Here is a 27,667-nt window from a genome sequence, read left to right as displayed (position 1 = left end):
CTTTTTCAATGCTTAGGACTTTTTCTAAGCTAATTTCTGCCGAACTATGGGTTTCCCAGGTGAGATTTTGGTGTTTTTGTGTTCTTCTGGAAGTAATTAATTGGTTAAACCTCTCGAATTTCAATTCCGAGAGAAAAGTCAATTTTGGTCTAAAAAGTATTAAGGCATTAGACTTATGTTTTTGGTCAAAAATTTGATTTTGCTGAAAATCTCAGTATATGTACTCCTGAGCATGCTGAATGCAAAGCTGTGATCCTCGTTTCGATTGGGGGGTAATTAGTGGCCTTAATGAGGCCAGGAGTATTTTTAGGACATTTTCAATGCTTAGGACTTTTTCAAAGCTAATTACTAGCCAACTATGGGTTTCCCAGGTGAGATTTTGGTGTTTTTGTGTTCTTCTGGAAGTAATTAATTGGTTAAACCCCTCAAATTTCAATTCCGAGAGAAAAGTCAATTTTAGTCAAAATATTACTAAGGCATAAGACTTATGTTTTTGGTCAAAAATTCGATTTTGCTTAAAATCTCAGTATATGTACTCCTGAGCATGCTGAATGCAAAGCTATGATCCTCGTTTCGATTGGGGGGTAATTAGTGGCCTTAATGAGGCTTGGAGTATTTTTAGGACTTTTTCAATGCTTAGGACTTTTTCTAAGCTAATTTCTGCCCAACTATGGGTTTCCCAGGTGAGATTTTGGTGTTTTTGTGTTCTTCTGGAAGTAATTAATTGGTTAAACCCCTCAAATTTCAATTCCGAGAGAAAATTCAATTTTGGTCTAAAAATTATTAAGGCATAAGACTTATGTTTTTTGTCAAAAATTTGATTTTGCTGAAAATCTCAGTATATGTACTCCTGAGCATGCTGAATGCAAAGCTATGATCCTCGTTTCGATTGGGGGGTAATTAGTGGCCTTAATGAGGCTTGTAGTATTTTTAGGACTTTTTCAATGCTTAGGAATTTTTCAAAGCTAATTTCTACCGAACTATGGGTTTCCCAGGTGAAATTTTGGTGTTTTTCTGTTCTTCTGGAAGTAATTAATTGGTTAAACCCCTCAAATTTTAATTCCGAGAGAAAAGTCAATTTTGGTCAAAAAATTACTAAGGCATAAGACTTATGTTTTTGGTCAAAAATTTGATTTTGCTGAAAATCTCAGTATATGTACTCCTGAGCATTCTGAATGCAAAGCTATGATCCTCGTTTCGATTGGGGGGTAATTAGTGGCCTTAATGAGGCTAGGAGTATTTTTAGGACTTTTTCAATGCTTAGGAATTTTTCAAAGCTAATTTCTACCGAACTATGGGTTTCTCAGGTGAAATTTTGGTGTTTTTCTGTTCTTCTTGAAGTAGTTAATTGGTTAAACCCCTCAAATTACAAGTCAGAGAGAAAAGTCAATTTTGATCAAAAAATTACTAAGGCATAAGACTTATGTTTATGGTCAAAAATTTGATTTTGCTGAAAATCTCAGTATATGTACTCCTGAGCATGCTGAATGCAAAGCTGTGATCCTCGTTTCGATTGGGTGTAATTAGTGGCCTTAATGAGGCTTGTAGTATTTTTAGGACATTTTCAATGCTTAGGACTTTTTCAAAGCTAATTACTAGCCAACTATGGGTTTCACAGGTGAAATTTTGGTGTTTTTCTGTTCTTCTGGAAGTAATTAATTGGTTAAACCCCTCAAATTTCAATTCCGAGAGAAAAGTCAATTTTGGTCAAAAAATTACTAAGGCATAAGACTTATGTTTATGGTAAAAAATTTGATTTTGCTGAAAATCTCAGTATATGTACTCCTGAGCATGCTGAATGCAAAGCTATGATCCTCGTTTCGATTGGGGGTTAATTAGTGGCCTTAATGAAGCTTGGAGTATTTTTAGGACTTTTTCAATGCTTAGGTTTTTTTCAAAGCTAATTACTAGCCAACTATGGGTTTCCCAGGTGAAATTTTGGTGTTTTTCTGTTCTTCTGGAAGTAGTTAATTGGTTAAACCCCTCAAATTTCAATTCAGAGAGAAAAGTCAATTTTGGTCAAAAAATTACTAAGGCATAAAACTTATGTTTTTGGTCAAAAATTTGATTTTGCTGAAAATCTCAGTATATGTACTCCTGAGCATGCTGAATGCAAAGCTATGATCCTCGTATCGATTGGGGGGTAATTAGTGGCCTTAATGAGGCTAGGAGTATTCTTAGGACTTTTTCAATGCTTATGAATTTTTCAAAGCTAATTTCTACCGAACTATGGGTTTCCCAGGTGAAATTTTGGTGTTTTTGTGTTCTTCTGGAAGTAATTAGTTGGTTAAACCCCTCAAATTTCAATTCCGAGAGAAAAGTCAATTTTGGTCAAAAAATTACTAAGGCATAAGACTTATGTTTTTGGTCAAAAATTTGATTTTGCTAAAAATCTCAGTATATGTACTCCTGAGCATGCTGATTGCAAAGCTGTGATCCTCGTTTCGATTGGGGGGTAATTAGTGGCCTTAATGAGGCTTGTAGTATTTTTAGGACATTTTCAATGCTTAGGACTTTTTCAAAGCTAATTACTAGCCAACTATGGGTTTCCCAGGTGAGATTTTGGTGTTTTTGTGTTCTTCTGGAAGTAATTAATTGGTTAAACCCCTCAAATTTCAATTCCGAGAGAAAAGTCAATTTTGGTCTAAAAATTATTAAGGCATAAGACTTATGTTTTTGTCAAAAAATTTGATTTTTGCTGAAAACTTGTGTATATACTCCTGATATGCTGAATGCAATGCTATGATCCTCGTTTCCTGATTGGGAAAATGAAGTGGCCTTTAATGAGGCCAGGAGTATTTTTAGGACTTTTCAATGCTTAGAATTTTTTTCTCAAAGCTTAATTAATATTTATCCAACTATGGGTTTCCAGGTGAAATTTTTGTGTTTTTTGTGTTCTTCTGGAAGTAATGACTGGTTAAACTCCCCTCAAATTCCAATCCCGAGAGAAAAGTCAATTTTGGTCAAAAAATTACTAAGGTATAAGACTTATGTTTTTGGCCAAAAATTTTATTTTGCTGAAAATCTCAATATAAGTACTCTTGAGCATGCTGATTGCAACGATATGATCCTCGTTTCGATTGGGGGGTAATTAGTGGCCATAATGAGGCTTGGAGTATTTTTAGGACTTTTTCAATGCTTAGGACTTTTTCAATGCTAATTACTAGCCAACTATGGGTTTCCCAGGTGAGATTTTGGTGTTTTTGTGTTCTTATGGGAGTAATTAATTGGTTAAACCCCTCAAATTCCAATTCCGAGAGAAATGTCAATTTTGGTCAAAAAATTATTAAGGTATAAGACTTATGTTTTTGGCCGCACTGATTTTTGCTTTAAAAATCCTGAAGTATGTAATTCCTGGAGCATGCTGGACCGCAAGCCATGATCCCTGCTCTTGATTGGGGGCAATTAGTATTCTAATGAGGCTTGGAGTATTTTTAGGACTTTTTCAATGCTTAGGACTTTTTCTAAGCTAATTTCTGCCCAACTATGGGTTTCCCAGGTGAGATTTTGGTGTTTTTGTGTTCTTCTGGAAGTAATTAATTGGTTAAACCCCTCAAATTTCAATTCCGAGAGAAAAGTCAATTTTGGTCTAAAAATTATTAAGGCATAAGACTTATGTTTTTGGTCAAAAATTTGATTTTGCTGAAAATCACAGTATATGTACTCCTGAGCATGCTGAATGCAAAGCTATTATCCTCGTTTCGATTGGGGGGTAATTAGTCACCTTAATGAGGCTTGGAGTATTTTTAGGACTTTTTCAATGCTTAGGACTTTTTCAAAGCTAATTACTAGCCAACTATGGGTTTCCCAGGTGAAATTTTGTTGTTTTTCTGTTCTTCTGGAAGTAGTTAATTGGTTAAACCCCTCAAATTTCAATTCAGAGAGAAAAGTCAATTTTGGTCAAAAAATTACTAAGGCATAAGACTTATGTTTATGGTCAAAAATTTGATTTTGCTGAAAATCTCAGTATATGTACTCCTAAGCATGCTGAATGCAAAGCTATGATCCTCGTTTCGATTGGGGGGTAATTAGTGGCCTTAATGAGGCTTGGAGTATTTTTAGGAATTTTTCAATGCTTAGGACTTTTTCTAAGCCAATTTCTGCCCAACTATGGGTTTCCCAGGTGAGATTTTGGTGTTTTTGTGTTCTTCTGGAAGTAATTAATTGGTTAAACCTCTCAAATTTCAATTCCGAGAGAAAAGTCAATTTTGGTCTAAAAAGTATTAAGGCATTAGACTTATGTTTTTGGTCAAAAATGTGATTTTGCTGAAAATCTCAGTATATGTACTCCTGAGCATGCTGAATGCAAAGCTATGAACCTCGTTTCGATTGGGGGGTAATTAGTGGCCTTAATGAGGCCAGGAGTATTTTTAGGACTTTTTCAATGCTTAGGAATTTTTCAAAGCTAATTTCTACCGAACTATGGGTTTCCCAGGTGAAATTTTGGTGTTTTTGTGTTCTTCTGGAAGTAATTAATTGGTTAAACCCCTCAAATTTCAATTCCGAGAGAAAAGTCAATTTTGGTCAAAAAATTACTAAGGCATAAGACTTATGTTTTTGGTCAAAAATTTGATTTTGCTGAAAATCTCAGTATATGTACTCCTGAGCATGCTGATTGCAAAGCTGTGATCCTCGTTTCGATTGGGGGGTAATTAGTGGCCTTAATGAGGCTTGTAGTATTTTTAGGACATTTTCAATGCTTAGGACTTTTTCAAAGCTAATTACTAGCCAACTATGGGTTTCCCAGGTGAGATTTTGGTGTTTTTGTGTTCTTCTGGAAGTAATTAATTGGTTAAACCCCTCAAATTTCAATTCCGAGAGAAAAGTCAATTTTGGTCAAAAAATTACTAAGGCATAAGACTTATGTTTTTTGTCAAAAATTTGATTTTGCTGAAAATCTCAGTATATGTACTCCTGAGCATGCTGAATGCAATGCTATGATCCTCGTTTCGATTGGGGGGTAATTAGTGGCCTTAATGAGGCCAGGAGTATTTTTAGGACTTTTTCAATGCTTAGGAATTTTTCAAAGCTAATTACTAGCCAACTATGGGTTTCCCAGGTGAAATTTTGGTGTTTTTGTGTTCTTCTGGAAGTAATTAATTGGTTAAACCCCTCAAATTTCAATTCGGAGAGAAAAGTCAATTTTGGTCAAAAAATTACTAAGGCATAAGACTTATGTTTTTGGTCAAAAATTTGATTTTGCTGAAAATCTCAGTATATGTACTCCTTTGCATGCTGATTGCAAAGCTGTGATCCTCGTTTCGATTGGGGGGTAATTAGTGGCCTTAATGAGGCCAGGAGTATTTTTAGGACATTTTCAATGCTTAGGAATTTTTCAAAGCTAATTACTAGCCAACTATGGGTTTCCCAGGTGAAATTTTGGTGTTTTTGTGTTCTTCTGGAAGTAATTAATTGGTTAAACCCCTCAAATTTCAATTCCGAGAGAAAAGTCAATTTTGGTCAAAAAATTACTAAGGCATAAGACTTATGTTTTTGGTCAAAAATTCGATTTTGCTTAAAATCTCAGTATATGTACTCCTGAGCATGCTGAATGCAAAGCTATGATCCTCGTTTCGATTGGGGGGTAATTAGTGGCCTTAATGAGGCTTGGAGTATTTTTAGGACTTTTTCAATGCTTAGGACTTTTTCTAAGCTAATTTCTGCCCAACTATGGGTTTCCCAGGTGAGATTTTGGTGTTTTTGTGTTCTTCTGGAAGTAATTAATTGGTTAAACCCCTCAAATTTCAATTCCGAGAGAAAAGTCAATTTTGGTCTAAAAATTATTAAGGCATAAGACTTATGTTTTTGGTCAAAAATTTGATTTTGCTGAAAATCTCAGTATATGTACTCCTGAGCATGCTGAATGCAAAGCTATTATCCTCGTTTCGATTGGGGGGTAATTAGTCACCTTAATGAGGCTTGGAGTATTTTTAGGACTGTTTCAATGCTTAGGACTTTTTCAAAGCTAATTACTAGCCAACTATGGGTTTCCCAGGTGAAATTTTGTTGTTTTTCTGTTCTTCTGGAAGTAGTTAATTGGTTAAACCCCTCAAATTTCAATTCAGAGAGAAAAGTCAATTTTGGTCAAAAAATTACTAAGGCATAAGACTTATGTTTATGGTCAAAAATTTGATTTTGCTGAAAATCTCAGTATATGTACTCCTGAGAATGCTGAATGCAAACCTATGATCCTCGTTTCGATTGGGGGGTCATTTGTGGCCTTAATGAGGCTTGGAGTATTTTTAGGACTTTTTCAATGCTTAGGACTTTTTCTAAGCTAATTTCTGCCCAACTATGGGTTTCCCAGGTGAGATTTTGGTGTTTTTGTGTTCTTCTGGAAGTAATTTATTGGTTAAACCATTCAAATTTCAATTCCGAGAGAAAAGTCAATTTTGGTCTAAAAAGTATTAAGGCATAAGACTTATGTTTTTGGTCAAAAATTTGATTTTGCTGAAAATCTCAGTATATGTACTCCTGAGCATGCTGAATGCAAAGCTATGAACCTCGTTTCGATTGGGGGGTAATTAGTGGCCTTAATGAGGCCAGGAGTATTTTTAGGACTTTTTCAATGCTTAGGAATTTTTCAAAGCTAATTTCTACCGAACTATGGGTTTCCCAGGTGAAATTTTGGTGTTTTTCTGTTCTTCTGGAAGTAATTAATTGGTTAAACCCCTCAAATTTCAATTCCGAGAGAAAAGTCAATTTTAGTCAAAAAATTACTAAGGCATAAGACTTATGTTTTTTGTCAAAAATTTGATTTTGCTGAAAATCTCAGTATATGTACTCCTGAGCATGCTGAATGCAAAGCTATGATCCTCGTTTCGATTGGGGGGTAATTAGTGGCCTTAATGAGGCTTTGTAGTATTTTAGGACATTTTCAATGCTTAGACTTTTTCTGCTAATTACTAGCCAACTATGGGTTTCCCAGGTGAGATTTTGGTGTTTTTGTGTTCTTCGGAAGTAATTAATTGGTTAAACCCCTCAAATTTCAATTCCGAGAGAAAAGTCAATTTTGGTCAAAAAATTACTAAGGCATAAGACTTATGTTTTTGTCAAAAATTTGATTTTGCTGAAAATCTCAGTATATGTACTCCTGAGCATGCTGAATGCAAGCTATGATCCTCGTTTCGATTGGGGGGTAATTAGTGGCCTTAATGAGGCCAGGAGTATTTTTAGGACTTTTTCAATGCTTAGGAATTTTTCAAAGCTAATTACTAGCCAACTATGGGTTTCCCAGGTGAAATTTTGGTGTTTTTGTGTTCTTCTGGAAGTAATTAATTGGTTAAACCCCTCAAATTTCAATTCCGAGAGAAAAGTCAATTTGGTCAAAAAATTACTAAGGCATAAGACTTATGTTTTTGGTCAAAAATTTGATTTTGCTGAAAATCTCAGTATATGTACTCCTGAGCATGCTGAATGCAAAGCTATGATCCTCGTTTCGATTGGGGGGTAATTAGTGGCCTTAATGAGGCTAGGAGTATTCTTAGGACTTTTTCAATGCTTAGGAATTTTTCAAAGCTAATTTCTACCGAACTATGGGTTTCCCAGGTGAAATTTTGGTGTTTTTCTGTTCTTCTGGAAGTAGTTAATTGGTTAAACCCCTCAAATTTCAATTCAGAGAGAAAAGTCAATTTTGGTCAAAAAATTACTAAGGCATAAGACTTATGTTTATGGTCAAAAATTTGATTTTGCTGAAAATCTCAGTATACGTACTCCTGAGCATGCTGAATGCAAAGCTATGATCCTCGTTTCGATTGGAGGGTAATTAGTCGCCTTAATGAGGCTTGGAGTATTTTTAGGACTTTTTCAATGCTTAGGACTTTTTCAAAGCTAATTACTAGCCAACTATGGGTTTCCCAGGTGAAATTTTGTTGTTTTTCTGTTCTTCTGGAAGTAATTAATTGGTTAAACCCCTCAAATTTCAATTCCGAGAGAAAAGTCAATTTTGGTCAAAAAATTACTAAGGCATAAGACTTATGTTTATGGTCAAAAATTTGATTTTCCTGAAAATCTCAGTATATGTACTCCTGAGCATGCTGAATGCAAAGTACTAATGGTTTCCAAAGTTAGCGAAAACGCTAATCCGCTACCTAGAAAGTTAGCTTCGCTAATTAGCGGAACCGTGCCCACCACTGTTTGTGTCTACACACACACACACACACACACACATACAATACAGGTAAAAGAAATTGCTGTCTCTAGAACGAATGACTCCCTGTCCCGGCCGCTAAAGTGCCAGTAACTTTAAAATTACCCTTAGACATTCTTAGGTACATCCAGGGTGACATCCTCGAATAATTAATCGAGGTCCGCAAATTGTCAGGGCATGCTGTAATAACAAATAATAATGATTTTAGCATCATAAAACTTGTATTTCTTTTCTTAGTCATTTAAAGATTGAGTGTCCCACTGCCCTAACATGAATTCATGGAAAGCATCATTCTTAAAAGACATAGCTTCTACATAGAAAGGGTCTGACTACATTCCAAGACCTCCTCACCTCCTTCACCAGTTTTTTTATCCCTCATAAAAATTTCCTTCTTCCTTTGGTGCCATCAGTTGTGTTGTGATAAATTTTCATCATCAACCCGCTGTCCATCATGGCCCACTCACTTTCATGTTTACTCCCTTTCTGTGTGTATGACAAGAATATTTCATTCAGAATTATATGGGTTGGCATTAGGGTGCTGGTTCCCATAAAATGAGAATTTATAGTACAGTAACAGAAAAAGCTGGGATATATCTAGTTCTTAATCTGCGTCATTGTGTTAGTGTGTCAAAGCAAGTCATGATGCTTATCTTGCTTGATCACCTGTCTCAGGTGTGTTTTAATCTGTAATATATGTACATCATATGATGTGGGATTCTTTTTTTACAGGCTCTTTTAAGTGGGAGACTGGATGTGCTTCTGGAACTGTATACAATGGAAACCAGGCTCTCACTGACATAATGACCAAAGTTTATGGTAAGTTCAACTTTTCCTCAAATACTTGCATCAAGGAGTATTATAACAAGTCCTATGTCTTAAGTTTTCTCATCATTTAGAATTTAATTTGGTTCTTGAGTGTTGGATGTATCATCTCAACCCTCATCATCACTCTAATTCCTCTTACCTTTGTATTTCCTTAATTATTTGTGTTGCATCATGATGTAAATCTTTGAAATTGCTTTCCCTCAGGAATGTCAGCTTGGACAAACCCTCTCCACCCAGATGTCTTTCCGGGAGTAAGGAAAATGGAGGCAGAAGTGGTGCGCATGTGCTGTGCAATGTATAATGGAGACAGCAAGTCTTGTGGTTGTGTAAGTATGCCATTGTATGCAAAAGCCTTCAATGCCCTTGATCCTTCCTTGTAACCTTACTGAATATACAGCTGAATGATTGAAAAGGGATCACAGAGAGAGCCTAACAATGAGGTACAGTACTGTGAATATTCTTATTCTCAGCACATTTGGAGGGAAACAAAGAGATTAAGGTTGATGGTATTTTTCTGTCAAATGTGATTACTGTTGCCATGAGAGTGATAACGATGTACTTACAGCAGAGGCAGCAACAGCAGGATTATAAGAACCTTGAGCTCGTGCCACTGCTTATTATGACCATCAGGTCTTAAAAGAAATACCCTATTTCTGGTCTGTCACCAAGAGGGACTATAAAAAGGTACAGATATAAACTATGTACTGATAACAAATATTAAAACATACAAAGTAATACAAAAGGGAGAAAATTACACTTTACATTACAATAAACAATATTACATTAGCACATAAACACTTACACTAAACACTAAAATTATACCACCTTGTCACATACCCACATACGTGTCTGAGGGAGGAACTACACACTCGGTAGAATAGATACGAGATCTATTCTCCCTATCAATACTCAGCCTTCTTTCACTCTAGAGGAATGAAGTTCCAACAGTCTGTCACACTGAGGACACACAGCAGGGGAACACCACATCAGAGAACACAGCGAAGTCCAAGAGATGAGCAGCCAACCCAGGCGAGGAATAGCTAGTTACCAACTGGCTTACACCACACTTTGATATTGAAACAATTTATTTAGCCAGAAATATAAAGATACAGTACAGAGTTAACAGTAATAATAACATTGACATGGCTGAGGCAATTGAGAACCTGAGCTTTCTTGGTGACAACAAGGATAAGTCAGAAAGAGTTGAATCAGGATTAGTCGCGTTCTCTGATTCAAGAATTGGACGGGGGCTAACAACTCCTTGGGTCGTAACAAAGTGCATTCTATAGATTCCTGAATGCTCCCAGCTCTCTCTTTCTCTCTCAAAACTTGTAATTGTTACCAGCCTAAAGAGAAATAATTATTAGGCTCAGTTTACTGCATTGTTCCTTACATCTGTTCACTAGCTGTCTTTTTATAGTCTGTGGGAGTCCTAGTGTGCCAGCCAAATAGCTGATAGGCACCAATTGATACTGATCCAGCAGGACAGTGCAGTCATTATTGTAACATCAGTCCTCCAAGACCAGTTAGGCTCTGCCAGGAAGTGTTCTTGTTGCCAAATTTTGTAGGTCGCTCATCTGTTCCCTTTTATTATAACATAAGATTATATATGTCAATCCTTATGTCGTAAATAGTACCTACAGTTGTTTTTCATTCCTCTGCATGCATATAAACTTGAGGGTTATGAACTGACCTGATGAAATTCACAAAACTTCAGGATCATCCCATAATCAGAAGAAACTATTGAGGTGTGAAAGCTCATCTATTGTTTATTGTGTTACAGATGACAACCGGTGGTACAGAAAGCATCATCTTAGCATGCAAAGCTTATCGGGATTATGCAATCAATGTGAAAGGTGTTAAGTCACCAGAGATGCTTGTTCCAGTGTCTGCTCACGCAGCTTTTGACAAAGGTAAAAATGTACAATAACGTTGTGTTATCTTGGTTTTATTCCTCAGGATAATTTTCAGAGATATTTTTGGTATAAGCATCAGGGGTATCAAATGCCTGTCTGGTAATCTCATCTCTAATGGTGTATTAAGAAGTCCTTTCAGCAAGAATTTAAAATGTTGTCATTCAAGAGTTGTTAAAAAAGCCTGTGAAATCTATAATATACAAAACAGGTGTACCCCGAATACAGGTGTACCAATGTCCCGTTAACTGCTGCATCGCATCACTGACAATTACATATTAGGGAAATACCCCGCAAGTTTTGTTGATACACCGGAGATCTGATGATCAGGATAGGAACGGCAGAGCTGTTTTGAATTTGGCTGGCGGTGGCTTTGTGCGAATTCTTACCACCAGAGGGCTCTGTGCACTGCCCCGACTCATTCCTGCCTTCTTTGCTCGTTTGCACTTACTTTTTGTCTCTGACTTTGTGTTTTTTCATTATTTCTGACTCAGTGTGTTACTCAATTTTGCCTAAATGCCCCAGTGATAGTTCCACTTGTGCTGGACAGCTTGATGTGATGTGATAATGCATAATAAGCCATAATTAGGTGTAATAAGAGTGGTGATGGACCAGCAAAGAGTGATAGAGACTTGAACTTGCCACCCTAAACCGTCTCTACCATCCTCAATACGGTACAGGTAAATAACAGTCTCAATTTATGGTTTGCATTGCTTATTTAAGGCTTATTATGCTTGCTTTATTTTCATGCTTGAAAATTTGCATGACAGAGATATATTAAGGGTAGATGAGAGTTTTTGGAGGGTGGCCAGTCCCTAACCCCTTGAATTTGTTTTATTCTTATGAGATTAATTGCTTTGATAAACATTGATTCACTATCCAACGACTTTTCCCTGTCCACCATATGCGTCGGTTATCAGGTAACATGTGACTGCAGAATATTATATCAGTACTGATCCCTGCACTGGTGAAACAATCTTTTAAGGAAATTTTACTCCAATATACAGAACTACTGCCTTCATATAGCATCCATTGTGCAGTAATTCCCCACAGATCCTTGAAGTTCACTAATACAATGTGTGAAGTTATCTTCTTATGGGAAATACAGGTGAACTACAGTACAGTATTGAGTGAAGTGACATGATGGGTACAAATGCAGCATTTTTTACCATCCTTGTCACTTCATACCTTTTGCCGTCAGCTGTCAGGGCAAGGTATGAAAATAATTTTGTACTTTGAACAATGCTGTGTTAAGACTCAATATGGATTAAATGTTAGAGCTGCCACACCCATCAGTGATTAGGCTGATCCATTCATATTCACTGACTGTATCCTGTTGTGATCATTAATAAATTACTTAAGTTAGATTTTCATGCTGTTCAAGTGGTTTATGTATGTTTTAATGCTTATAAAATCTTCAGTTTTTGGATTTTCATTTTATGACCATTGGTAGCACATATATTTTATAAACAAAATTTTCAGGTCTTTCTATTGAGCAGAGGTACATACAGTATAAGAACAAAAGACTAAGAGACAATAAATGATGTTAGTGATTAAGCCTGGACCCCCATTTTCATTAGAAAATTCCAATACTTTTCTTTAATGCAGTATTGTACTGAGGCATTTTTGTATAGTAAAAAGTATGTAATTATCATTGACCTCAGAGTATCTCCTAATATCAAGTACACATTGCCTAAAAATGGCCTCAAAATGCCCATGATATTGGTCAGATGTCAAAAGTTTTCTGGGGGAGGCTTACAGCACCCCTAATCCCCCAACCTCCAGTTGGGTGGGCATCTGTGTTCATCATGTTCCCCCACCTACAACTTCTTGGACCCCCCCTTTTGATATTCCTGGATCTGCCCCTGCCCTGTTTACAGTATATGAAGTATAGGAAATGAGGAGAGATTATGAATGAAAACAAAGAAAGTAAACTACAGTACTGTATGAGCATAGTAAGAAGATGCTTTGGAGTGGAACAAAGAAGGTAAGAAAAGGAAAAGAGAATAGGTATGTAGGAACAGAAATGTGTGCTATTGACACATACTCTAGTATTTGGTAGAATTATTAATGAGACACTGCAGTATGATGAGAATTGGCATATTTTATATTTCTATAAAGTCAGTGCAGTTTAAGGTAATAGATTGTTCATTATATCATTTATAAATTATGGTTTTACCCAGGTGCCCAGCTGCTGTCGATGCGCATCAGACATGTGCCTCTAGATCCTATAACTATGAAAGTGGACATGAATGCTATGAAATCAATGATTAACAGAAGCACTTGTATGGTAAGTTTTTTATGCAGCCTTTATACTTTCTTCACAATAGCAGGATGGCCAAAGTTGTGACTTTCTCTGAACACCTTTACATGTTCCTCCATTTAGCCACTTCACTCCATTGTCTTAATCCTGGTTCACTCGGCGAGTTGCTGTTTTACAACTGACATAGATTCGTTGGACAGAGTGGCTTACCACTGGAACAAGCTCCCTACCATTGCAGGAACTGGCAAGGGGGGTATTCCAAACTAGGTGTTGTGTAGGCCACTCTGAAGACCTTTAGACTGTAAGAGTGCTGTTTCCTCAATTAAAAAGAATTGTATCAGCATTTAAGAAATTTCTTGCATGCCATAAAAATAACTTCCAGAAGTGTGTAACTACTTTATCATCCTACCCAGTGTAATATATCCAGCATTTTAAATATGGTACTGTTTTCCATAACTTGTTGAAATACAAAAATAAGATTTACATACTCATGCACAAATCTTAACCATTATACATTTTTTTTTGAACCGTACCTGTCAATGGTTCTACATTATGAAATCAAAAGAATTTATCCTTCATTGTTTTATAATAACTGGATTATTTCGGTTTAGTTGACAGGTTCAGCTCCTCAGTTCCCACATGGTGTGATAGATCCCATAGAGGAGATTGCAGAGCTGGGCATGAAGTACAACATTCCTGTTCATGTGGATGCTTGTCTTGGAGGCTTCCTCATCCCATTTATGGAAGAAGCTGGGTACCCTGTTCCACGGTTTGACTTCCGGTTGAAGGGTGTAACTAGTATATCTGCAGACACCCATAAGGTAAACCTCTTTCAATTATTTTTATTGTTTCCATTTCCTTTTTCTTTTGCTAAGTGCACAACTTGATGTGATTTAACTTGATGCAGGCCCCAACGTGGGCCAGTAATATGGTCCCAGGTAGGCTTATCCCCATAAAAAAATTTGTGTACAGTGTTTGTGAAAAGCAAAAAGAAATAAGCTTTAGAGAAAGAATAGTGTAATGATTGATTGTCAGACCAAAGCTTACAGCCCAGAATTATGTCACATATAACAGCGAGTACACCACAGACCTCGTGGTACCACCACATTCCGGGTTGACACACCTCAGGTCGACCCAAGGGACTTGACCTCGCCCGCTAATGACGTGAGCCGCGTGACCTACAACCGCACCCAGCCAAGACACCTGGCCAGGACCACACCTGCACACAATTATCCAGATCAAACCAGTTTAGTGTTAATTGTTAGAGGTCAGAAGCCGGCTGGGCCGACCCCATATAAAGGCCCTACAGTCCCGTCCACGGGCATTCGATATTCGATATTCCATTACGATTATCATTCTGGTTGCTGTCATCTCTCTCCCGTTCGGGTCGTCACTCGGTTCACTAAGCAGAGTCACGCACGCCCCCTCCCCAGGTCGGGAGGGAGACCTCCCGACCAGACCAGGCAGCCCAGCCAGCACTCACTGGGCCTACGTCAGGGTACACGTGAGTCTTGTCAGAACGTCCTAGAGTGAGTTACCTACTGTGGGAAGTGTATTCATTCAGGTGTGTCAGAGAGTCAGTGTCAAGTAACGTAAAGCATAATGTGTTAGTACCCCGATATAATAGTGATATTAATGTGTCCATGTCATTGAGTGAATTAATAAATAGTTGTATCAAGAGGTGTTTAACAAGTTGTCCCTTTAAAAAGTAATATACGTGTATTGACATACGAGATAAGATAAGCGTAGTGACGCTGTGCAAATAACATCCAGGCCACGCTACTAAGTTTCCTATCTTTACATTCCTACTCTCTATACTTCCTACTTATAAGTGTAATTCTCTTCTTGTGAGTTTTGTCTCATTATAATAGCATGTATGCTTACCTGTAATGATGCACATGTTTGGTAGTAAATGACCTTGCTGGCTACAGTGGTGGCAGATTAGATATCTGCTACTTCAAGAATTTTTTATCTTTACAGAGAAATATTGTAAATTTATGGGAGTCTACTGTAATTTTATTCAAAGGCTTCTGTACTCAAAATGTTTGTCAAAGAAGGCATTGTTGCAAGGTAATATTTTTCTCTGACCTTTCAGTATGGATATGCTCCCAAGGGCTCATCAGTGATAATGTACAGAGAACCCAAATATCGTCACCACCAGTTTTTTGTCACCCCTGACTGGCAGGGCGGCATCTATGCTACAGCAACAATTGGTGGATCTAGATCAGGAGGTAACGATAGACTTCCTGTTATTGTTATCTCAGAAAAAGCATGAAGTATATGGAGCCATGCTAGGATACAAATCAACTAAGGAGATTTTGCATGGGATAATTTGCTGAATAGAGGGAAATATTGGAGTTTCATTAGACATACAATAGCTAGATTTGTTATAGCTTTTAGTCTTAAATACAATACATTTATTGTAAAGAATGCTTATTATTCAGATAGAAGTTCACAGATTAAAAAGCTCCATAAAAATGACTGCTGCGTTCATTCAGATAGAAAAGAGAAGAATCTATGACGATTCATATTCCAAGAAAATATTTAGGAGAGAGAGAGATTTTTAGGTTACATCAGAGGCTAGATTGAATCAGTTAAGGGTTTTGATTCAGGGCAAGGCAATGTCCTATGTATGAATGGCCAGAAAGAATTTCTTTTCCCTATATCCTGGCTTGGCCTGTGATATCGAGAGAATGTGTCAGTTGGCCTTTCATTATAACGGAGCAGTATTGGGTAACAGTGAAGGTTACCTCATCTGATATGCAGTATATAATTAGATTAGAATTAGTAGAACAATACAGTTATATAATGGACATGCTGTTGCAGGGATTGTGGCAGCGTGTTGGGCTGCATTAGTGTATCATGGTCACCAAGGCTATGTGGACTACACCAAAGAAGTCATTCAAACAGCTAAGAAGATTGAAAATGGGTAAACTCTTACAATACTACATTCTTGCAATAAAGATATTTCTTTCCCTTACAATATCTTTATCCCATCTGCCAGTTTTGATCTATTGATAATAAATACAAAAAAGACCCTATGTAAAAAAAATTAAGAGGACACAATGAAGTTCTAACTTTTAATTGTCTTATTCTTTACCACAGATGTCGTGTCATCCCAGGGATCTTTGTGTACGGCAAGCCTGAAGTTTCAGTGGTTGCTCTCGGGTCTCACCAGTTTAACGTCTATGCTCTCTCAGATCAAATGAGCAAACGAGGATGGAATTTAAATGCTCTGCAGTTCCCATCAAGGTAAGTTTTAATTAGTGTCATGTGATCAAGAGTGTTCTAATTATCATAAGCTGGAGGTGGCATAAAGCGAGGGTCGGGTGTATATTTGTAAAAATGATGTACAATCCATAGGGAGGGTTTCATGTGCTGGTCGAAGCATGTCGTGGACCTAGCATTGACATCGCTCAGTAAGGTAGCCAGGTCAGGTAGATGACAGTCAATCAGGCTCCGACACGAGGAGAGGTGAGGTGCACCAGGGGTACATAAGCCTTTGACTTCTTCTACTTGCTGTATTTTTTCTGAAGATGGGTTCTGTGTTGTTGGAAATGTTAGAAAAATACAGAGACTCAGCTCAATCCATGTTTCCCTCCCACCCATCAAATCCAATTGTTGTCATAGATCGATCACATTCATAGGAATGAGTCTCTGAACTGACTTACCCTGACATATTCATCTCATTTGTCCATGCTGCTTCATTTTGGTTGGGAACAAAATTTTGACCCCAACTTACATTAGGGAATGGAATAAAAGTTTTAGTCTGTATAAAAATTACATCTTTGGGGGCCAGCATTGCAGTATAATTCTTTATTACAAGACCACAATTAACAGTAAGTTGATGAGCTTTATATTTTGTACATTATATTCATTTTAATTTCAAACTTGGGTTTTTGTCATGCTGGGCTTCCCAGTATCAAACATGAAAACACTGTCAAAAAAATCATGAATTTCTCTCGAATTGCAAGGCAACTTGTAGGAAAAATCCAGAATTTTATGGAAATTTTGATTTGATGTTTCAGGCTAATTCAATTGATCCAGAACCCTGGCAATATTGAATTTGCGAGTGTTCAGTGTACTGAATATGCTAGAGTTCATAAACTGGTTAAGTGTTGGGAGGCTTGTTCTTAATGTGGAAGTGTCGTAACCCAAATGTTTAATAACTGGGGTGTTTCTGTATCTTTTTTGTGACATATCCACATAGTATTATGGCTGCTAAATAAACATTGTGTACAGATACTTTGATAACAGTATTGTACTTCTATTATATTTTAGATCATACAGTACATAAGTTTATATAAAATTAAAAACTCCAAAATTGGAGGAAGCCCTCCCCCTGCATGTGTTTTGTACATGGTGCTTTTTTGAAGAAGAAGAAATTGCAGATATGTTTGTTTAAAGGTTAAGTTTCAGGCTCACCTATAAAATGGAATTTCAGAGTCTATCCTCATTTATGTATCCGTTTCACTTCTTTAATGTGTTTATAGAAGCTCATTTAATTCGTGTTATACCTTTTCTCCACCCATAGTATCCACATAGCTGTGACAGTTCTACACACACAGTCAGGGGTTGTTGAACGCTTCCTGAAGGATATCAAGGAAATCTCTGAGTCTCTCATGAAGAATCCCCCTAAAAATGATGGAGGGAATGTAAGTAGCATTGTCCCATAGTCTCATGTCTCTTGAATATGTGCTTAAAAAATATCTTTCTTATAATCTCTTTTACACTTTGGAAGATTATTTATTTATTCATGGGGTATCTGTAGGGAAAACTTTAGGGCTCTGGTTAGAGCTAGAAGAGGAGTTATTTAGATGCTGTTGTCTATCCTGCCAAGTGTGTATATGGGTTCTAAACACCATAGAATGAGTCAAGCTGAATAATAAAATCACCCAGTCCATTTTCCATAATCATGATTCAATGCACTCTAGGAATTACAGTTATACTATATATATACAGTAATACATAAACTAGAAATAGGATGCTTAGATATAAACCATTTTTCTATGCAGGCAGCTTTGTATGGGATGGCTCAGAGCATCCCTGATCGTTCTCTGGTGGGGGAGATGGCTTGGTGCTACTTGGATGCTGTCTACTCTACAAAAGGCAGCAAAACAGCAAAGAAGTCAATATGAAATAGTTTAGTCACCTTCTCATTAAAACCCATTATTTTCCACACTTTCACCTCAAAATTTCTGGTGAAATATAATTACTGTAGAGGGGGTTTTTTATGTTTGTGATTGAAAGTTACTAAAAAAAATTATGCCTCATGTGTAACACTGTATGAAAGAGAGAAATTGTAAAGAGGAACTGTCAGGTATTTATTATGATGATAATTGATAATATGATTAATGTATCTTTCTTTTATGTAGTTCATGTGTGTAACACTAACATGTTTTTGAGTAGGAGAATGGTTATATACAATGTATATTGACAGTGAAATATATATACACGTTTCACATAGGTAGTTAGGAACTCATAGATTGATAGCTTGGAATCAGCTGGTGCGGCCATATTTGGGAGAGATGCGCAAAGACATATTCTCGTTCACTGATCATACTCCCTCCCTCTCTCCTGCATCTCCCACAAGCCCGTGTCCTTCCATCCCCCATTCATTGTGTGTGTGAAGTGGTCTCTCTTTATATTTGTGTATTTGTATCATCCTTTCTGTTACAACTTTTGTAATGGCATCTAAGCATTCTGCTGAATCTTTGGCTACCCATATTATTCCGGAGAAACCACAAAAGGCTGTGACTCTTGAGACAAAGCTGGAAGTAATTAAGTGTCATAAACTCAGCGATGACCCTACTAGGATTAGGAAAGATCTTGGTCTGGCTACTTCTACCATAGCCACAATTTACAAGCATGTTGAAGAGATTAAACATATACCAATAGCCGGTTCAGGCATTAGATCTTTATTGATCCTTAAACACCATTTTAGAATTGAGCATAGACCAGGTGAATCACATACCCTCCTTCCTCCCAGTGGGTAATAGTGAAGCTGGCTGAAACTAAGAGTCTAAGCTTTATGACTCTCCCAAGGGACTGGCAGGTTGCACACAGGCTGTTGTAACATCACAACTAATATCCTTAGATAGTCACCACTTGCTATAAAACACCTTTTTTGGTAGAAAGTCATAACTCTATAATGAATTAGTCCCATTTAGCATCGTCTAGGAATTCCCCTGGGATTTTACTTCATAGACTTGGGATAATACAGTATTTGAGTTGGCTAGTTTGGTATAGACTCGGTCATAATTGGGTTATCAGGAGCAATACTTTATTTTCAGAAGCATGTCCTTTTATCTTTTTATTAGTTAAAGTTACTGGTACTTTCTAATAAGACTTTTATTATTATTATTATTATTATTATTATTATTATTATTATTATTATTATTATTATTATTATTATTATTTACTCTTAAGTTTTATTTCCAAATAACAGTACAGTACCTTTTATTTTTAAGATTTTTGCACCTAAGACCTCCACTTAAGTTTTAAGTCTGTTATTCATAACGGACATCTGACTTTTTTTAATGCGAGCTTATAACTTTTTTACTTGTTAACAATACCTCAAGTTAGAAGGGAATCAGTATTAAAGTATGTATAGTTTGTATTGTTTTGATGTGTTGCAAATGAGCAGAATTTCCTCTACATGTATCACCAATTAATAATATTTACTCCCTAAGACACTTGTTTGCCTATATTTTGTGGTTAATTCTTTCCTGTTGTTTCAAGGATTCTTCTTATCTGCTTATCTATCAGAAACCGTTTGTGATGAGCATGTGTGCTGTTTTGCTTCACTGATCAAAATTAGTTTAGAATAAAAATATTATTGCTCGTTTGTACAGCAACTTTAGTGGGTGGTGATACTAACACATTTATAATTTCAGTAAGACCAAAATCATATTTATTATTATCTTCTCCAGTCATCCAGTAATACATGCGGTATTGTATGCTAGTCAGTACGTATTTTTTTTATTATATTGCCTAAATATATAAGTAATATAATTTTGAGCATTTCTTAAGTTAATCACTATACAGTAATGATATAAGTAATATATGTTTTAAAATCACCTTCAGAATATTATCTTTGATTACCAGGTTTGGCCAGGAAAAATATATTAGGTTGAAAAATAATCTTCACATAATCACAGTACTGTACTGTACTAAATAGTATATTGAAATGTGCCTTGACATGTGATGGGTGTTAATATATTTAGTATTTTTATTAGTTAAAGCAAAACATTTATGGATGTAAATTACACAGTGTGTTAGAAAAGCTCATAAGAAACCTGATAAATAGAACCATTCCTTGTTATGAAATGTCACATCAAGAACATCTTTGCCACTTTCGTGTATGAAATTCTGAAACTAGTTACAGTGATGTGAGAACTGCGGCAATGGTTGTAGTTGAGTTGCCAATTAATATAATCTATTATTTAAGCAAATATACAAAATTAAACTTCTCATGATTTAAAATAATGATGAATAATTTATTATTATATAAATGCTACCATTGGTTTGTTTAATATTTATCCTGACAGTGATATAGCCGAAAATAGATCCACCAATCACCATACATACAGCCTTATTGTACCAAGTATTACAGGTAAAATTGCAAGTACGAGACTCAGGGTGGGGTCGCTGGATCTTTGGTTGTATCTGCAGCTGTAATTCTGTACGGGAACAAATTCAATGCAAGTACAGCTTTATATTCGATAAACATGGATATATTTGTCTGTTGAGATACCTATTGCATGGACTTTGATAAACTGCATCCAGAATTTCATCCATATGCTACAGATCCTGAGTCACAACATTTTCACACTCAATCTTGAACTGCTTTTCTATGAGAAACGATATTTGGAATGCATTGAAGATAGTCTTTTTACCTCTTCTGTATACTGTACTGTCCTATTTCACGAAAAACATGCTCAATTAAGAAGCTATGCTCCTCCATAGATAACATGGTCAACAAATCAGCCTGGAGAGAAAAACAAAATAAATATTTTACTTGTAGTATTGAAAATATTATAGAACTCTTCTACTACACAGTTGACTTTTCTAACACCTTGTATAAAAAAATTTTTATATAGGAAAAATTATATTTTGATACTCAAAATTTACATTGTGTAAGGCTGTTTTAGTCACAAAGCTTTTTTTTTTTAAATTGTGTTCCAAATTTATTCTAACAATTAATTAATACTGTGCAGTACATTAATAAAAATTATTAAAACTGTATATTATTTTACATTGTTTACCTGTGATATCATCCTTCATGAAAAGCTGAATTACAGTACAGTATATAATTTGTATTCCATGACAAATATTACTTCGGTGTGACCTGAATTAAATTAAAAATACTTAAAAATCCCTCAATTTTTATTACACTTAATAAAAAAACAAGAAGCTATTGATTTACAACATACAGAGATGTGCAGTTTATCATGACATGTTGATCAACCCTGTGCTTATCCAGTGATCCTTCTAAGGTAGAAATCCATGGAGCCTCCTGGAAGCCTTCAGGTACCCTAGCACCCATTGCTAATTCTCTAGAACCCTTAGGGTATGTGAACTATTTGCATACATTCGCTGTAAATAGGGATAGAAAAGAAATTAGCATTAGAAAAGCAAATTATTGAGATGATCTTTTGATCAAGTAATTATACAGGAAGTAAGGACAAAATGTCCAAGAGCACATTATTGTCAAGTTGAACAAAATCAGATAAATTAATTCTGAAACGGTAAGCCTAACCCCCTATATTTTCTGAGAATTGAAATTAAATGTTTTTAACTAATTATGTATTGTACATCCAGAATAACACATAAACACAAGCCTGATTTTGAAAAACCATAGCATTAGAAAAGAAATTAGCATTAGAAAATTAATTAAAATTACTGAGATGCCATTGGTTAAATTAATTAACCAATGGTATCTCAGTAATTGTGGACAACAAATCCTTAATCAGCATGCTGTAACAGGGCTATTTCTTAGAGTAAATTATATCATGTTTAAGAAAAAATATATACTATGGGAATTTAGTGTAGACTGTAGATAATATTCCCTCCAAAAAGCCAAGCTAGACAATGTCCCACCAAGCTATCAGTACTCTGAATGTGCCTACACCTTAACCAATCACTGTAACCTGTGAGTGTGATATCATAGGCACAGTTAAACTGATTGGGTGAGGCCTGGGAGTTTCATACCCAGCAGCAAGAGTGCTCGATTTTCAAACAAAGAGTCTGTGTCTGGAAGATTTAAGTGTAGACGTGAGTGTGGGTCGGTGGATTCAAAATGGCGAAATGTATAAGTATACCCCTTAGTAAATTCTCTTTACACGATGTTATATTGGGATTCTAGCTAGGAGTGTAGGTTATTGGTTTGAAGTATAATTGTCAATGAATAGAAAGTGTTAAATAAACGCGACCTTAAAGTGGGAGGATGTATGGGTGAGGAGGAGGTAGGGTGTGATGTAGGGTGGAGGATAGGGTGGAGGATAGGGTGTGGGAGAAGTGAATGGCACAAGGACAGGTGTGAGGAGTGCGGAGGATATGGGCAGAAGAGGGTGGGGAATATGCAAAGTGGGGAGGAGTGAGACATGAAATGAGGATATGTAGGGTGGGAGAAGCAGAGGTCAGGAGAAATAAGTGGGAGAAGGATGTGAGGAGACAGACAAGGTGATGGAGACAGTGTGGGGGAGAAGTGTAGAGGGTGGTAGGAGAGTGGGAATGTAAGAGAAATGTAGGGTAGTAGGGGAGAAGGGAGAAGTGTGGGAGGTACAGGGTATGAGAAGGAAGGGGTATGTGGGGAGGAGGTAGTGGTGGAGGAATGTAGGGATGTGAAGATTAGTGGGGGAGAAGTGTAAGGGGTGTGGGGAGGACAGGGGAGTAGGGGAGGAGGTAGGGAGAGGTGTGGGGAGAAGTAGGGTGTGGGGAGAAGTATAGGGGTAATGATGAGGGGTGAAGATTAGTAGTGGTGTGGGGAAGGTTAGGGTGGGAGGATAGGGGTGTGGGGAGGAGCAGTAGGGGTGTGGGGAGGAGCAGTGTAGGTGTGGGGGAAAAGTGTAGGGTGTGGGGAGATATGACGTGGGGAGAAGTGTAAGGGTGTATAGATGTAGGTGTGAAGATGAGGAGGAGGGAGGAGGGAGAGGAGGGTGTCAGAGGAGGGTGTGGGGAGGAGGTAGGGTGTGGGGAGTGATGTAAACAGGGGGTGGGGAGGAGCATAGGGAGGAGCAGAAGATTAGGTGGGGAGGAGTGAGGGGTGTGGGGAGGAGTGTGGGGATATAGGTGTGGGGAGCAGGTAGGGTGGAGGAGATAGTGTGGGGAGGAGGTAGGGTGGGAGAGGAGGCAGAAGTGAAGATGAGTGTAGGGGTGTGGGAGAAGTGTAGGGGTGTGGAGAGGAGCACAGGATGGGGAGAATGTAGGGAGGAATGTAGGGTGTGGGGATAGTAGGTGTGAAGATGAGTGTAGGGGGACATGTAGGGGTGTGATATGTAGGTGTGGGAGGATGCAGAGGTATGCAGGGCGTGGGGAGGATGTAGGGTGATAGAGTGAGGTGGAGGAGCAGGGGGTGTATGAGGAGGTAGGGGGTGTGGGGAGGAGAAGATTAGGAGGAGGTGAGGAGAAGGTAGGGTGGGAGGAGGTAGGTGGGGACATAGGGAAGGATAGGGGTAAGTGGGAGATAGGGGTGGAGGAGTGTAGTGGTGGGAAGGAGGTGTGGAAGATGTAGGGGTGTGAGGGTGTGGGGAGGAATAGGGTGTGGGGAGGAGGTAGGTGTGGGGAGGAGTGTAGTGGTGTGGGAAAGAAGTGTAGGGGTGTGGGGGATGATGTAGGGGTGTGGGGAGGAGTGTGGGGTGGGGAGAAGCAGGGGTGTATGAGCATAGGGGTGTGGGGAGGATGAGTGTAGGGGTGTGGGGGAGGAGTGTAGGGTGTGAAGACAGTGTAGAGGTGAGGAGGGGTGGGGAGGAGGAGTGTGGGGGGGAGAAGTGGGGAGGGGAGGGAGGGTGTGGGGAGGAGTGTGTGTGTGGAGGAGGTAGGGGTGTGAAGATTAGTGTAGGGGTGTGGGAGAAGGTAGAGGTTGAAGAGTAGGGTGTGGATAGGGAGGGTGTGGGGAGGAGGTAGGGGTGTGGGGGAGAATGTAGGGGTGTGGGGAGGAGTGTAGGGGTGTGAAGAAGGTAGGAAGTGTGGGGATGAGGTAGGGGGTGTGAAGATTAGTGTAGGGGTGTGGGGAGAAGTGTGGAGGTGGGGGGAGGAGGTAGGGGTGGGGAGGGATGTAGGGGGTGTGGGGAGGTGTGAAATAGTGTAGGGGTGGGGAGATGAGTGTGGGGAGGAGGTAGGGTGGGGAGGAGGTAGGGAGGTGGGGAGAAGTGTATGGGTGGGGAGGAGGGGTGTGGGGAGGAGGGTGGGGAGAATGTAGGTGTGGGGAGGGAGGTAGGGTGGGGAGGAGGTAGGGGTGTGGGGAGGAGGGTGTGGGGAGACAGGGGTGGGGAGGAGGTAGGGGTGTGGGGAGGAGGCAGGAGTGAGGAGAATGTAAGGGTGGGGAGGAGTATAGGGGTGGGAGGAGGTAGGGGTGTGAAGATTAGTGTAGGGGTAGGAGAGGGGTGTGGGAAGTAGGGTGTGTGGGGAGGAGGTAGGGGTGGGAGGAGGAGATGGGAGAAGTGGGGTGTGGGGAGGAGTGTAGGGGCGTGGGGAGGGGGGGAGAAGTGTAGTGTGGGAGGAGGTAGGGGTGGTGGGGAGGAGGTGTAGGGGTGTGGAGGAGGTAGTGGTGGAGGAAGTGTAGGGGTGGGGAGGAGTGTAGGGGTGTGGGGAGGAGTGTAAGGATGTGAGGAGAAGTGTAGGGTGTGGGAGTGGGGTGTGGGGAGAGTGTAGGGGTGTGACCTCTAACCTAACCTAACTTCAACCCTAACCCCAACCCTAGCCCTACTCCTGTAACCAAACCTAACCTAACCCAACCCAACCTAACCCAACCTAGTCAACTAACCCAACCTAATCTAATCTACTTAATCTAACCCCAAGCAGGTAGCATTCGCGTTCAATGTTCAGGTGAACAAGCTGGGGTGTCTAATCTCAGAAAAATGCTGGGTGTCTAATGTTCAAGTGAACAAGCTAAAGTCTAATCTTCAGTAAAAAGGTTAAAACAATGTTCAAGCAAAAAAAGCAGTGTCTAATCTTCAGTGGAATAAGCTCAGTACTAATCTTCAGGTAAAATAAGCTGGGTGTCTAATGAACAATTATTTTGTGATTATTGAGTCAATCATCGCACAGTAATTATAGCGAACTATGATGAAGTCGATATAACTGTGTTAAAAATAATGACCGTGATAGTGAAGTACTTAAGAGAGGTGTACAGGGTGTGGTGTAGGTCAGATCTTTCAGTCTCTAGCAGCTAACACACTGCTCACATCGTCATCTGTAATGGTAGTAATAATAGTAATAATAATAATAATAATAATAATAATAATAAATAATAATAAATAATAATAATAATAAAATAATAATAATAATAATAATACACACATATTTCTACACACACACACAAAAAAAAAACACAACATCGACGATTTAGTGAGAGGTGAGCGACTTTTGCACCTGTCCCCCACCTGGTGATACCCGGACGAGCTGCATGAGTGTGTAGTGAAGATGTAGATAACACCTGTGGTGCTGCCTCTCTATGTCTCTCTCTCTGTTGCTCCTTGTTCTCTATCTCTCTTCCCTTCTGCTAGTTTCTTCTTTATTCTCTCCCCACCACCTCCCCTCCCTCCATCTCCCATCCCTTCTCTATCTCTTCACCACCCCCCACTCTCTCTCTCTCTCCTCCATCACTGACCATCTTCAGCTCTCACTATGCCATTAACCAACCACCTGATTCACATCCGGCTGCGAAACTATCAAACAATGCCTGAGAACAAAACACTCACACAGACTAAACAAGACAAAAACGAGTGAGAGAGATGAATCACCATGTTTTAACACAAAGTTTTAAAGGGTATTATAAATCGCTATGTGTTTGTTGGTGTGTTTTAAGGAATATTTTGGTGTTTTCTGGTGTTTTAAGGAATATTTTGGTGTTTTCTTAAGACTATGCTAAACTTCACACGTGATTTGTGGACATATAAACAAAGACACTGTCCAATCAGAACGCTAGGGGAGGAGAAGGAGGAGGAGCTAATGTTCAACAAACGCATCAGACGAGAGAGAGAGAGAGAGAGAGAGAGAGAGAGAGAGACAGAGAGAGGACAGAGGGACACTATTTAACACGCCTACAGGGAATCATCTCTGTCCTGTCCATCATACGCCAAACGAGCTCTTTTCCCCCCACCCCAAGCCGTGCATCACCTGCATACGTTTTAATTACATGACTGAGGCTAATTACCCTCCTGATGACCCTAATTACGGGTCCCTTGACAGCACACTAATATAACGCTTCTCAACACCGCCATCTTTTAGTAGATCAACGTGAAGTGTAAGGCCCTGTTTGCAAAGATGTGTTAGGTGAAAACAGTTTAAGGAAGTTAGGTTAGGGTTATGGTTCAATCTGGGATGAGATAGATAGATATACATACATACATACATATATATATATACATACATACATGCATACATGTTACATATATGGGACACACACACATACATATAGATAACAACCACATTATTCCTCTCTCACCATCACCAAGAAACATTCCCCTTACTACAAGATGCCACTAAAACACTCCCACCTACTGAGAGACAAAGATGAATGTTCAAAGAGTATTGATACGTGTGTGTGTGTGTGTGTGTGTGTGTGTGTGTCTCTCTACGGAGCACTGTCACTCTGGATGAATAAAAAAAAGGTCAAAAGGAATAGAGCATCATGGGAGAGATGGGGAGATGAGGGAGAGGAAGGAGGAGGAAGAGGGGGGAGGAGAGATAGAGAAATGGGGGGAGGAAATGGGGAAGAGAGAAAGGAGAGAGGGAGATAGTAGAGTAGTAAAAGAGAGAGAGAGAGAGAGAGGGGGAGAGGAAGCAGAAAGGAAAGAGAGAAAGAAAGAGAAGACAAACAATAATAGTAAGGAGAGAGAGAAGGGGAGAGGGAGAGAGGGATGAGAGGTGGAGAAGGGGAGAGGGGCAATATAAGAATAGTTATAGGAGGAGGAAGATCATTATTATACAGAGAGAGGAGGAGAAAAGTCTATTGAAAAAAAAAGTCACAGGAGGAAAAGGGAAAGGAGAAGGGGGAGGGAAAGAGGAGGAGGGGAGAGGAAGGAGAGGAAGGGAGAAAAAGGAGAAGGAAAAAGAGGGGAGGGGAGAGGGAGAGGAAGGAGGAGAGAGAAGGAGACGGAAAGCGAGAGGGAGGAGGAGAGGGAGAGGAGAGAGTGGGGAGGGAGAGGAGAGGGAGAGGGAGAGGCCCAGGAGCAACACACCGGGTGACCCTACAGCCAGTCTCCTCACATAGAAACTCCTAAATCATTATCTACTGGAAGCTTCTGAGAGATAACAGCGTCCATCCACCCCATAGATACGTCCTGTTCACCT

The 27,667-nt window shown here is 38.7% G+C and overlaps 1 protein-coding gene across 1 annotated transcript in view; it reads left to right on the top strand.

Annotated features, from left to right (window-relative positions):
* LOC121878306 (sphingosine-1-phosphate lyase 1-like) overlaps nucleotides 1-20,551 on the top strand; it is a 43,088-nt gene extending 22,537 nt beyond the window's left edge. Inside the window, exons 5-14 of the mRNA XM_042384411.1 lie at nucleotides 8,879-8,965; nucleotides 9,179-9,300; nucleotides 10,758-10,887; nucleotides 13,071-13,177; nucleotides 13,762-13,971; nucleotides 15,246-15,381; nucleotides 15,977-16,079; nucleotides 16,256-16,402; nucleotides 17,685-17,805; nucleotides 18,166-20,551. Of these exons, the coding sequence (XP_042240345.1) occupies nucleotides 8,879-8,965; nucleotides 9,179-9,300; nucleotides 10,758-10,887; nucleotides 13,071-13,177; nucleotides 13,762-13,971; nucleotides 15,246-15,381; nucleotides 15,977-16,079; nucleotides 16,256-16,402; nucleotides 17,685-17,805; nucleotides 18,166-18,288 (1,286 nt within the window). The 3' untranslated portion in view covers nucleotides 18,289-20,551. The remainder of the gene's footprint in view (nucleotides 1-8,878; nucleotides 8,966-9,178; nucleotides 9,301-10,757; nucleotides 10,888-13,070; nucleotides 13,178-13,761; nucleotides 13,972-15,245; nucleotides 15,382-15,976; nucleotides 16,080-16,255; nucleotides 16,403-17,684; nucleotides 17,806-18,165) is intronic.
* The last annotated feature ends 7,116 nt before the right edge of the window (nucleotides 20,552-27,667 follow it).

The sequence above is a fragment of the Homarus americanus genome, unplaced genomic scaffold (genome assembly GCF_018991925.1).
Source record: "Homarus americanus isolate GMGI-L3 unplaced genomic scaffold, GMGI_Hamer_2.0 scaffold41027, whole genome shotgun sequence".
NCBI lineage: Eukaryota > Metazoa > Arthropoda > Malacostraca > Decapoda > Nephropidae > Homarus > Homarus americanus.
This window is presented reverse-complemented; position numbering and strand designations above follow the sequence as displayed.